The 13029-nt window shown below is 35.9% G+C and overlaps 1 protein-coding gene across 1 annotated transcript in view; it reads left to right on the top strand.

Annotated features, from left to right (window-relative positions):
- Nucleotides 1-13029, top strand: part of LOC113493375 (cadherin-87A) — a 55479-nt gene that overhangs the window by 18412 nt on the left and 24038 nt on the right. The window contains exons 2-7 of the mRNA XM_026871326.1: nucleotides 7097-7161; nucleotides 9913-10031; nucleotides 10363-10449; nucleotides 11611-11742; nucleotides 12214-12339; nucleotides 12628-12762. Coding sequence (XP_026727127.1) covers nucleotides 7107-7161; nucleotides 9913-10031; nucleotides 10363-10449; nucleotides 11611-11742; nucleotides 12214-12339; nucleotides 12628-12762 — 654 coding nt within the window. The 5' untranslated portion in view covers nucleotides 7097-7106. The remainder of the gene's footprint in view (nucleotides 1-7096; nucleotides 7162-9912; nucleotides 10032-10362; nucleotides 10450-11610; nucleotides 11743-12213; nucleotides 12340-12627; nucleotides 12763-13029) is intronic.

Raw genomic sequence — 13029 nt, forward strand, 5'->3', positions numbered from 1 at the left:
CTTTTCAAAAAGCCACTTTGGGTTGGTACAGGAAGCTTAAAACCAAAAGGTGGGATTGCTAGACTTGGAGAAGATCCTCCGTTTTGAAAAAGGGATAAAAAAAGGTTTTTGTAATAACAAATAATTAATCCGTTGCGTGTTTTTATGCCGTACAGTTCCATAAACGTATCTACTTTTTACTTAATGGGGTTTTACCTTTGCAAAGAAAACGTAATTACCGCAACTTAACAAAATTGCCACCCAAACTAAAGCTTAAATATAAATAACACATTAAAAATTACCTAATAAACCATACTACCCTTGAAACTGAACAATGAGTGTTAAATTACTTTGTTTAAAACAAAAACCGTGTATCTGCGTTTGTTAATGCTCTCACGGGATCGCATCGAATCGGTGCTCGTGATGACGTAACTGTGCGAAACATTCGCTTGTGCAACTCATTGTTCCAAAGATCTGGTTCGCTTTTTGTCAGGTACCGTGTGCTGAATTATGAAAGGTTTTTTTAATTGTGCTTTAAGTTTTTCGGATTTAGTCATTATATTGTAACCGTTTGTGAAGTACTACCTACTTTCCCAGTGCAATGACTTGTTTGTAATGTTTTACGCCTTTCTTAGTTACTTTATTTATGCAATTAATGACATTACATTAGTAATGCACGCTTTGTGTAACTCAAGCAAAACCTCGCTTTTACTGGTAATTTTTGATTATCTGTAGTTTTGGAGCAACTCCTAGGATGATTTTGTACGTGATAAATTGTTACGCACGGAGAAAATGCTGCAGCTGTTACTCAGCAGTTCGATTTCGTCAGCAGAATTAGTCAGTAAGAGTCTGATAGGTACTTCTTTGTTCCTTCTTCGAAGTCAGAAGTATCCATGAGGATTCCCCCGTCACTTGTCAAAACTATTGTGTTTCATATGATTGGCTGTCCAATTATTAAATTATTGTTTCTGGCGGTTTAGCGCGGACCTCTAAAAAATAAAACCGGTTGTGTGTCGCTAGCATTGACATTAGAAAACATAACGCTTTTTACGACTTCAATTTAGTTGCAAAACCACTTTAATGGTTAGTCTATTCATTGATAATGGCTAAAAATAATTTGATCATAACCTATTGTGAATGGTCACGGATGTTAGCACTTGTTGCTTTTAGTTTCCAAAGATATTTTTGCTGGCGTCTTTACAGAAGTGTTCCCTGTGATTTCTCAATTTAGTTGGTACCAACCCACATTAAAAAATCATGTTTCTACAGTAAATATATTAATCGCTAAAACTACTGCACCACTCTGATACTGAAAGGCGGATGATGCTATAGAAAGGCAATGAGTCGGAGGATTAGCAAACCAGTATTCGAAAATGATGATGATGATTATTGATAAACCTTGAAATTTCTAGCTTAAAAATGAAAATCTTGTATTCTACTGAGCCATGACTAAAATTCCATTTAAAAGCTAAGTCACGATAAAATCCAAAACGAATTTTGTAACCTAATTGATATGCCATTGAAATACAAAAATTCTATAAACCTTGACAAAAAAAAAATCTATTTATAAGCGACCCACAAAAGATGATTAAAACATTAATTCGTAAGAAAATCGACTTGACACGAACTGATTAAGAAATAACCGAATCTCACGGCACACTTGTGTAAGTGGCGTGAATATTAAACTCTTGGATTCGTTGGACTGTGTTCATGACAATGTACTTACCTACTAGTTTTCCAATAGTAATAGATTCATAATTAACAACAATGACTGGTCGCATGGACTTCATGCCTTCCGTCTGTTTCCGATTTCGTTATTCTGAAAGATCGTATTTCAAATCATAAAGAAAGTCAAAGAAGACTGATAGCAGTAGTTTGGCACTAAGGTAGAGGTATCAAACAAACATACTTATACTTTCGCTTTTATAATACTAGTGTGAAGTAGTTTCCGTTCCTCCACACTCAGCTCCATAAAATTCTGCTTCTGATCTTCGTAGACAAAATTCTGGAACCATCCATCATACCTCTACCATAACGTGTACCATACTGTATCTTGATATCGAATACCGGTGCAGTCAATTAGCTAATGAGGACGATCTTACCGGTGTTGTCCTACCGGTGGGGGGTCATCGCCGCTGACCTGCCAATTAACCCAGCGCTTTACTACCAAGGCTAACTTGTACTAATTAGGTTATTTATTATTATGTTTTGTAGGATATTTTGCTAGGCATTCATTACATGACAAGGATTTCGTCTTCAGTATGGAAAATGTTCTAATATATATTTTCTTGGGTGACGGATGGCTGTGAATCGATTTCAGTTCAAAGAATCTAGATCAAACATCTATACTTCTGCTAGCTTCTTTCTTAAGTCTAGCTAAGCATAATGATGCTATCAAAAATACAGGTACCATATGATGCTATATTACTTACGGCCGCATTAGTAGAAAGTATTGTAATGATGAATTTTACAAAATAAAACAGGTCATTGAAAGAAAAAAAGGGTATATTTTAAATATTTAATAACTTGACAAGAAGCTATCATCTTCCTGTCCCAAAATGTTTCCAAAATATCATTTAACAATAGCAAGAAGGTTAACCTTTCAATGAAAATATCACACCATTTAATACCTGTTATGATAATTGCTTTCGTTTAGTATTGAAAACAAAAAATGAAGCAAAACAGACAGAGGAGTCATTGTCTGGTGCCATTGTTTCATCACTTTCAAGTATTGTTTGCCAAAAATGTAACGGATCCATCGTGCCCAGTGAAAGTGCGGTGCGTATTGAAATAGGCCGGCTGTCGTGTTAGCACTAGTTAGTATTATGTTACCAGTGGTTATGGAGAATGGACTAAGTTACGACTTTATTCAGTGAGGTTAGTCTGGATATTTTAGTATTAGAAATGGAATGTGATATTTTGTAGGTGCCATTAATGTAGCAAATGCATAACAGCCGCATTAGTCGACAAAAGTTTTAGTGAATACCAGGTGTTTATATAACTTAAAGCTTTTCATGCCGCCTCTGATACGTAACTGACAATGTAAATTAGTGAAATTCGGGACCCCACCCCCGCTTCAGTTCATGATTTAAGAACTCCGGTGCGTCCAAAACTAGTCGGGCGATCCCGGTAAATGCGCGTGAGTAATCGTTGTCATCGGGAAGTTTCGTTGCGTTTTTGCTTTCGGTGATGACTTCACACCTGAATGTGACTTAACGGATATTTAAAACTGCGGGATGTTTAGTATTTTTCACGATTACCTACTATGGAAAAACGACGAGCTACGTTGCCATATTCCCTTGTGGCAGTAAGCATTACGCACTTGTACCTATGACTATTCAATTGCCAGCACCCTACCCACTTGAACACAAGAGGTCTGGATCAGTACCAAGGTTAGGAGCTGATGTAATTGTTACAAGGTTAACATTTAATCCATCTGTATGCCATTACGAATTCTTGATGCGTTCTGGGTGCTATTCGTTAATACTTTCGACTGCTTGGATAGCCGAGTTATATAGGCCACCTTGCTAAACCTTCAGTAGGTGATGTGTTGCGAGTAGGATCTCTGCGTAGAAAATTAAATTATAAGTAATACAAAAAATAATAGTGAACGTAGGTAGATACTTGTTCTGAGTTTTAGGAAGTCTTTGTGTCTGTGTCTTGAATGAACGCGACACCCGCGTGATTAAGTATCCCTAGTGCGGAAGTCTTTTTAAAAGAGAATAAGAAAATTATAGTAGTATCAAAGCTTTCATATTTGATTAAGTAACTAAAGAAATAAATAAAAATCTGATTCTGATATATCTAAACTACAAAACAGTAAACAAATTGGACAAAAAGAAACACATGAAGGAGATTTTAAATGACGCCGGCTGTCTTGTAAACATATAATTTTACACATAATACATCTTGGTTGTCATCAACCTCCAGCTTAGAGAATCCTGAGAAAATTTACACGTTCACAATAGATTTAAACCTTGAGGCTTGAGGCGTATCTCACAATAGACGATGCTTACCTTTCAACAATATATTCTCCGCGTTTCTTGAACTAAAATGTTAATTACTTCTTTGCGTGCTGATGACATTGAATCATATTTTATTAGAACAGTGGACAAACCACTACGTCGTGAAGAAATATTTTTGTAGTTGTGTAGGCGAGCAAGAACACTCGACTGCATAGAGCGACATCTCTCTTCCACCACGGCAGCCCTCAGGGATTTCACAAAGTTAACGACAATTAACTTTGTACAGGTACTTGCGTTTATCAAGACACTAAGAAGCAGCACACCCGCTTAATTTATTTATTAGTTAATTTATATATGTTTCTATTATGATTATTTCTAATACAGTTTGTTTGAGATCGTACTGGAGAGCAAATGTCTCCAATTTTATCTTCCAAACTTCTCTATCTTTCGCGATTTCTGGGCTCTCAGCATTTCCGATAAATAGGTGTTGAAACATACAATGAAATAATTTGTTACGTTACTAAAACTGGTTTTAGAGCTACTCTACCTATTTATAGTTTTGTGATTAACCTAAAATGCACACAATCTTTAGCGTGTAGGTGTACCAACACAATAGAACAATATTCAGGTTTCTAGAAGCCAAATCTCAAGTTGTAATTTGCGATGAATCTATTCATATAATAGAAAACTACAAGTGCCGTATCATAACTGTAAAAAGAGTGAGTTGAGGTGATGAACTATGACCAATATGAGCATATATCTAACTATTACGACTGTGCAAACTATATGAACTCATACAGTGTAAGTATAAGAGGTTTGTTTGCGTTGGGATATATACTTCCCACTGCTGGGCACAGGCCTCTTCGCATATAGAGAAAGGAGAAAACCGAACTCCATAGAATCTTGGGCCTGGCGTTACAGAGCTGGAATTTTGCCATAAATTAGAGAACTTAGGGAGATTTCACGAGCCCAATTTTCACGTCTCTCAGCAATGGCCAAATTGGTAAAATCAGACCATGTTTAAGTACATGTTAGTCTAAGTGAAACCTTATTTTTAAAGTGTAACCTCCTTCTTCAAGATCCTTAGTGAAACCTCCTTCTTTAAAACCTGGGACTTGAGACAAGCGTCCGCTAAAAAAGGCGGAGCGCGCTTAGCAACGCTCTCTCTCTGCTGTCAGTTGGCATCGCTGAAACATCTCCGTCTCTTGTATTTATTCTGCATAGCAGCCATATTGTTATTTTGATTGCCATTTACATTCTTTTGCAGTAATTACGAGTTTGATGTATTAATGTTAAGTTACCTTTGTCATGATTTGGTTAACTGCTTGTGAAGTAGCCACGCCTTATTTTTTAAAAACTGTCTGCACACCAGGTTTCTAAGATTAGGTTATTTTTTAATTTTTTAACTGCTCTACACTACATTTCTCATGTAGCATGGGTGTGTTTACAAACATTCCAACTCACATACACAAACTCCCAAATCCGGGACAACTGCATGTAGTTAATACAAATATTTGTTCCCTGCGGGAATCGAACCTACTACATGCTGCACACCAATTGCTCACCACGATAATTAAATTAAAAATATGTTTTTGAGGCTGTTTTCTACGTAAATATGAAATGCACATGCGCCGGGCTGTAGCGCTTGCAACCTATCATGATGAGGTTTAGGTACCTACTTACATAAAAAGCGGTGAATTCAGATTAATATTCGTGAAAACCTCAGCAGAAAAATATGTTTGCTAGATAAGGCCTAGTTACATCAATAATGACATATTTAAATATTGTATTTACTACCAGGGGATTTGGTACCATCTGAAATTACAGTAAACTGAGATTGCAACAAAAGGTTTATTAAAATAAAAAACCGTATTATTGAGATCGTTCTTTATTAACCAGCTTCGTTAGGATTATCATAATATAATAATTCACTATCTAGGAATTGTGCAGGAGGAAAATTGGTACATGGTGTGGGCACAGCACCCAGCCAATCTTCGCGTTTCTATTGTGTTGCAGCGGTCTGTTGCTATTCCACCATTAATGCACTCATGATACCGAATCCACCAATCGTCAGAAGAGCAATATCCAGATCCGGTTTTCCAGCAAAGGTCAGCAGGAATGCAGGCATCCAATATGCAAGCGAGGGTCAGTCAGAAGGCAATCAGTGTCGGAGTCTAGTATTCGAGCAGAGGTTTAATATTGTAATAAATCTCGAGAATTTGAAAAACACATTCACATGCGCGAAGATACGAAAAGCGAATGACACTTATGAAAAAAATGAAAAAAACGATGTCAATTGTCAGACGTTGACATTGGCATTTGGTATTTACTAGTGCAATCCATGTGAAATAAATGAATCGATGCGTTGAAATCGATTTTTTCAATTATTTATTTCCTCTAACGATTTTTTAATCGTGCTTTCATTAAAATATAATTAGACACCAGATTTTTTTTATTTCACTATGATTTGAACATAAAAAAGCAATTATACTAAAATAAAGGCTAAGGCTGGTCTATATTTTGCCCAAAGAATTAGTATTGCCATACAACGTGGCAATGCAGCCAGCACGTTTCCCGACTTTGGCAGGGATGAAGATGTCTTTTTTCAACGCTTTGTAAATAATGTATATTTTTCTTTTTATATTGATATAGTTTTAAAAATGTAATATCCGCTAAATCGATTATATTCTAGGTACACTCTATTGTTTAATGCTAGTGTTTGCAAATGAAGTTATGTGCAATAAAATAAATACTTCAACGGTTTACAAAGGTTGTTTTAAATAGAAAAATAGAAATGTACTTTTTTTTAGACTTGGCCATTGTAATTGTTGCTAAGATTTGAATGGATTAATTAAGAAAAATAGTAGAATTTTTTGGTACATATTTCATTCGTGTAACGGCTAGGCCCAGAATCGGGTTTCTCCTTTCGAGCAATTGATCACCTAGCTCACATGCTAGCTCTCTGCGGGTTAGCGATTTCAGAATCCATTTTTCTTCACGATGTTATTCTTCGCCCTTAGTCAATATTGCTACTTTACCTGTGTTAGGATCAAACCTGCACCTCGTCTATACAAATCCATGCATAGAACCGCAATTAAATAGCAATACGCATCAATGACATAATGTAATAGAAGTTTTTTTGTTTGTTACAGATAACCAAAGATGGAGACACGGTGGGAGTTGATCGTGATATGGGCAGCGCTGTGTGTTGTCTCAGGTAATTATATATACGTATTATTTATAACATTATAATAGGTATTATATACTAATGATGCCGTAGAGAGATGGGACATGTTTTCCTGTCTGTTATTCCTTTTATTATTTGTGTGTTTTATATTCTGTTTTCATTAAGGTAGTGAAATGCCGCTATGCGATGTCTAATGCGCTATCTCAGATCACATTCGTAATAGTCTTTGTTGAATAGTTCGTGTTAGAGTAAAGACAGTACTCAATAGTAAAATTCAATTTATTATGTCATATGACCTGAGTATTAATACGTGATCCATCTCTCTGTGATAATGAGATTTATCTGTCTTGTATAAATCGAACTTCCTGAGAATATAAATTTTATTGCTATCTGTTTTTATTCATGGGATAACTTCATGAGAATCGACCCGGTCCTTTTGAAAAGCATACACGGGGATACAGGTCCAATATACAGCGGCTTTGTTGAGAAAGTTTGTCTAAAATAAGATGGAAAATATACATCCCTACTTAACTACTAATATTATAAATGCGAAAGTAACTGTCTGTCTGTCTGTTACGCTTTCACGTCTAAACCACTGAACGGATTTTAATGAAATTTGGTACACACATAGAGTTGAACTTGAGAAAGAACAAAGGATAGGTTTTATCCCGGAATTTTGAAGAGTTCTCTTCGAAACGCGATATAACCGACTTCGACGCGGTCGAAGCCGCGGGCGAAAACCTAGTATACGTATATATTATAAAACATTGATTACGAATCTTTCCCAGCAGTGTATGAGAATTACCAGTAACAGTTAAATCCATAACAGTATCAGTTACAATAACACTATTATTTAACTGGAACGGTGGTTAGCACAATTATTATGCATAACGCCGGCTAGGCTGTGATAGTCGATAGTGACGTGTGGGCAGTTTCTATTTAATCATGTAGGTTTTTGGGACGAAACTAAGATTTCGTTTTGTATTTTGGAATGAGAATGTACTGTTTGATATAACTGTTGTCTAGGTTCGACGATTTGTTCGTCTTTGCAACTTTCTGTTACCAGGCTATTTCTTATAAACCATTCTAGCTAGACTGATGATATTTTCACAGAGGATGTTCTTATGTTGAAGCTAAAACCACAAACCGAGACCAAACAGTGATTGGTGCAATCATAAATTTAATAGGTTACCATTTTTCAAAATTTATTCTTTTTGGGCCACGTTTGTACGAAACTCTCACTCAAACCTCCGTGTTCCACTTGACCGTTTTTTTTGAAATATCAAACAAAACCATTTTACCAATTAAGCAAAGGGAAGTCTCGAATCAACTTAAGGAATTTCTGCCGAAAGAAGAAGAAAAAGTAGTTCGTATGATGTTAATTATTGAGAAGTTAAAGAATACGTCGCAATAACATATCAACAGTATGCTCACTTATTTTATAACAATTTTAAAGTATAATAATATTATTTAACACAGATAACGTCTTACAAACTTACAATATAAATGCACGGTAATTAACTTTTAATTATTCGCTTAAGCAAGCGCACGCGCATTTAAGTTTTAATGAATTAATACGGTAAATTATACAGCATGTTCCGTGATGGTCTTCAATATTGAGTATTTTTTTTATTCTTAGACAAGTAATTATGTCCTCAATGACATTTTAGATAGTTTTTACGGTATAAGAGGTTTTGTTTTTGCACGATGAGTTATGTCATTTTTTAATGAGCTTTGTTATATCTTTAGTGACATTTAGAGTTTGTATAGCAAGTTACGATTCTATATAGGACTAAATTTTGTTGTGATTGAATTAATTCTTGGATGGTTAACAGTTTTTTTTTTGTGTTTAAAATTGTCAACGATTTGTTTTTAATTTACTTTTTTTTGTGATCGATGTTTCAATTTCTCTGACTTTTGGCTGACGCTGTCTCTCTTCCACAATTTTAATAGGCTATTTCACTAGTTCTTATGGTATAGACTAAAGAGAGAAGTTGTCAAGGAATACAGAACAGGGGATTTTCTGCCGATGGGAGGAATTTTAAATCACTGCTACGGAGGCAGACCCCGACTATTCTCATCGGGACAAAAAATACCTTCAGATTTGTGTTGTAATTGTTATAGTTGTATAATTCCATGATGATCTGAGTTTAATACACAAGCATCAAGAGACACGTAACTGATTTGAATATTTAAATAAACATGTACGTGATTCTAGAGCAAATGTATGTTTTACACCTAGCTTTGTGGAATCTTAGAGATATAATATCACATTCCAACTATGACCTACGCAATTAAGAACAAAAACGTTTATGAAAATTTAATTCCTATGTATATCGAATTCGTATCACAGATTGTGCTCAACTTTTCTCGGGGGTGATTACATAACTATGAGCAACGTTACTTGCACGGGTACCCTTTGCTACACTTTATATAACCTTCGTAAAATGGTGGCATTGCTGCTCTGTGCATGGATTTTCTTGCACGAGGTGCAGGCAAAGTACCAAAGTGAGAAACAAAACGGTAAAGGAAAACATTGTGAGGTCACGTAGGTAGATTGCAAATACTGTAATCTGAAATCGGCAACCGGCAGTGAGCTGGCATGGTGATCGATCGATGCTAATATATGAGATATCAGATTGGGTTAGAGGCCTGTGCCCAACAATGGCAAATCCTTAGGCTGGTAATGCTAAAAAAACTTTCTTGCAATATCCTTTAATTTGGCTGAACTGTTTCTCCACCACAGTATTAAACTTAAATTATTTCGTCCATTGTTTCCAGGGTCTGCCAACATGCTGCCATACTTCACGCAGGACATGAACAACCTCGCGCTGTCTGAGAGCACGCCGGTCGGGACTGTGGTCTACACGCTGCAGGGAGTCGACCCTGACGGGCTGCCGGTGAGTTCTGAGGATGCTTTAAAAGAGGTTGATAGGTTTAGATGCCTGTTTTCGGGTTTAAACGCTTACAAGTAATACTGCTGCAGTTTTTAAACGTTAAATGGTCTAACGTAGTAGTCCCTTGTAGTGAGTTGTCTCCATGACACTCCTGTGGTATTCATTAATTTTCAATGTATTTTCTGCTTATTCGTTTAACTCATTGAATGAGAAGTATCTCACTTACCTCCACTTTTTATTATGAAGTTTATTGTATTCAATACGAAAAGAATATTTATTTTGAAGAATTAGTATAGAAGTGTAACATAAAATAAAATTGTTTTCCTGATTGCAGATGAAATATAGTTTGGTGGGAACAGACAAGTTTTCCGTGGACCCTTCGACTGGCGAAGTCACGTTAGATCGACCTTTGGATAGAGAGGTATGTATAATAATAACAATAATGTAAGTATATTGTGTGAAATCCGATGAATGAAATGCAAAGGCCAACTAAAGAAACATTTGGGCCTTGCTGAAAATGCGCTTCATAATCTTTAAGTACTCAAAAAATCTAAAAATAACATGTATATACATACATAAACAAGTCATACTCCGAAGTGTTCCGTGGCCATGTTTCTATGAATAATAACTACTATTAAAAATATACTTAATGTTCACAGTAACGGCTTTTTTCACACCTGCTGAAAAATTTATACAAAACTCAGTATTATAAAAACTGTGTGTTATTGCGTCCAAGACCCAAATCTCAAGGCTGTTTCTCAGTCATTAATTTTACATAATAATTATATTTACTTACCTAAGAATTTATGCAAGGAACATTATATTAAATAACTTAGATAATGATGTTACCTTATGTGGTTAATTGTAGTTCAGGGTTACATTAAATGTGCAATAATCATCATCATCATCAGCCTATCGCAGTCCACTGCTGGACATAGGCTTCACATTTATAGCATATAAATGTGCTATATTTATATCTAATTCTTAGTTTATTATTTCCTCATATCCAAAGAGGCAATGAATGAGCATCTCTACCTTAAAGTTGGTTGAATAGTTATATATAAATAAAGATAAAGTAGTCTACTACATAACAATGTGAGATGAAAACATGTTTATTTGGCAAAATTATTGTAATTTACATATTTGTTTGTTGTTTTTTTTTTGCGCTTTTTAAATCTGTTTTAGGCGAAACTCCACAACAAAATTGAATACTTTTCTATAAGTACGTAATGGTAATGGAGTATCATTTTAGAAGTCAAATAAGTTAATAGACAAACCTAGTTTCTTCTGACCCTTTTAAACAATTTGTATAAGTAATAACAAATAATAAGGAAAAGTATTTTTTTTATATTCCGACCCAAAATATTCGCTTACCTTAGAGCCTACAGCTACGTCTTATAGTAATATTATTACCGATGTGGAAAACAGACGCCCTGTACTGCTCCATCACGTTTCAACATTTTTAATATTCACTTTAATCTGTGGCTGTTAGCCCCTCTGAATGAACGGCGAAATGTACGAGTCTATAAATAGCTCCAGTACAATGTTATATGTGGTTTCATTGTCAAAATATTTGTTGCAGGTGGAAGACACGATAAAGTTCCTAGTATCGATAGAGGACCAGGACCCTGACGGTGTGCAGAACTTGGTGCAGTCACAGCCGGTCACTGTCATTGTACTGGACGAGAATGATAACCCACCTATATTTAAAAACGTAAGTATTCGCAGGAGAGATTTGTGTATAGACCGAGATAAAGTTAAGATTTTCATGATGCTGCTTCGCGTGTCATTGACATATGACACAGTTTTTTATTAACTAATGCGGCTGTTAACGCATAATTAATATTTGTCACTGGTTTTTGTTCCAATAAACGTTTGTGACGATGTTTGATTATTCTCGTAGCCTTTCCCAACTATGTTGGGGTCGACTGCCAGTCTAACCGTATGCAGTTAAGTACCAGGGTTTTACAAGGAGCGGCTGCCTATGAGACCTCCTCAACCCAGTTACCTGGGCAACACGATACCCTTACCTTAGTTAGACTTTCTCGCTTCTGTGCTTCTCTACGTCTGTTAAGATGTGTAAATAAAAGCCGTTGTAAAAAAATGTTTGTCCATGGCACTAAAAGCTCTTGTCACTTTTCGAATTTATAATAGTTATTTTAAAATGGTGGTGTTCATCTTTCAGAGTCCTTATGAAGTGGATGTGCCAGAAGACGAAGTGGTAGGGACTACGATCTTGAGGAATATCCAGGTGGAAGACAAGGATTATGTGGGAGATAACCTAGAAGTCGGCTGTGTGCCGAATGAACAGGTAAGAGGACGCACTGACTTATATCTGTGGAAGAATTTATCGTGACAGTACTGATAGTAAGTAGTTTATTAAACTTATTATCTATCCTTGCCACTGTGTCACCCCACAACACCATCCTTTGCCACACACACCATATCATAAGTTGCCATTTTTAACGGGCGAAAGAAAGTCCCTATTTGGAAGAAAGTTTTTCGTTTATATAAGTGGTTTTTTTTGTACTTCCTATTACTATATTTAAGTGTATTTCCTTGATATTTAAATGTAATACAAATTAATTATATTTCCCAGTGGCCCGAAGCGTGTGAAACGTTTGAGATAGTGACCCTGAACTCAACAGCTCACCAATACAGCGGCGCGCTGGTGCTGCGAAAACCGCTTAACTATAATGAGAGACAGTTCTATCAGTACCAGTTGTATGCTACCGTGAGTATTAGAACATGGTTAAAAATATTTTAAAGCAGCATTTAATGACATCAAATATAACCACTGTTTTCTTTAACGACCCTCGCAATGAGTGATTTAATCGTTCGTCACAAATCTAAAGTCATGTGCACAAAGACACTCAGGACAAGATTTTCTGGATCACACATGTTCTTTTCCTATGCGGGGTTCAAAACCTTGTAAGGTTATGTATGATGGGTTTGACGTGGTGACCTTAACCACTCGGCTATCCGTGCAGTTAATTGTGTA

The sequence above is a fragment of the Trichoplusia ni genome, chromosome 4, assembly GCF_003590095.1.
Source record: "Trichoplusia ni isolate ovarian cell line Hi5 chromosome 4, tn1, whole genome shotgun sequence".
NCBI lineage: Eukaryota > Metazoa > Arthropoda > Insecta > Lepidoptera > Noctuidae > Trichoplusia > Trichoplusia ni.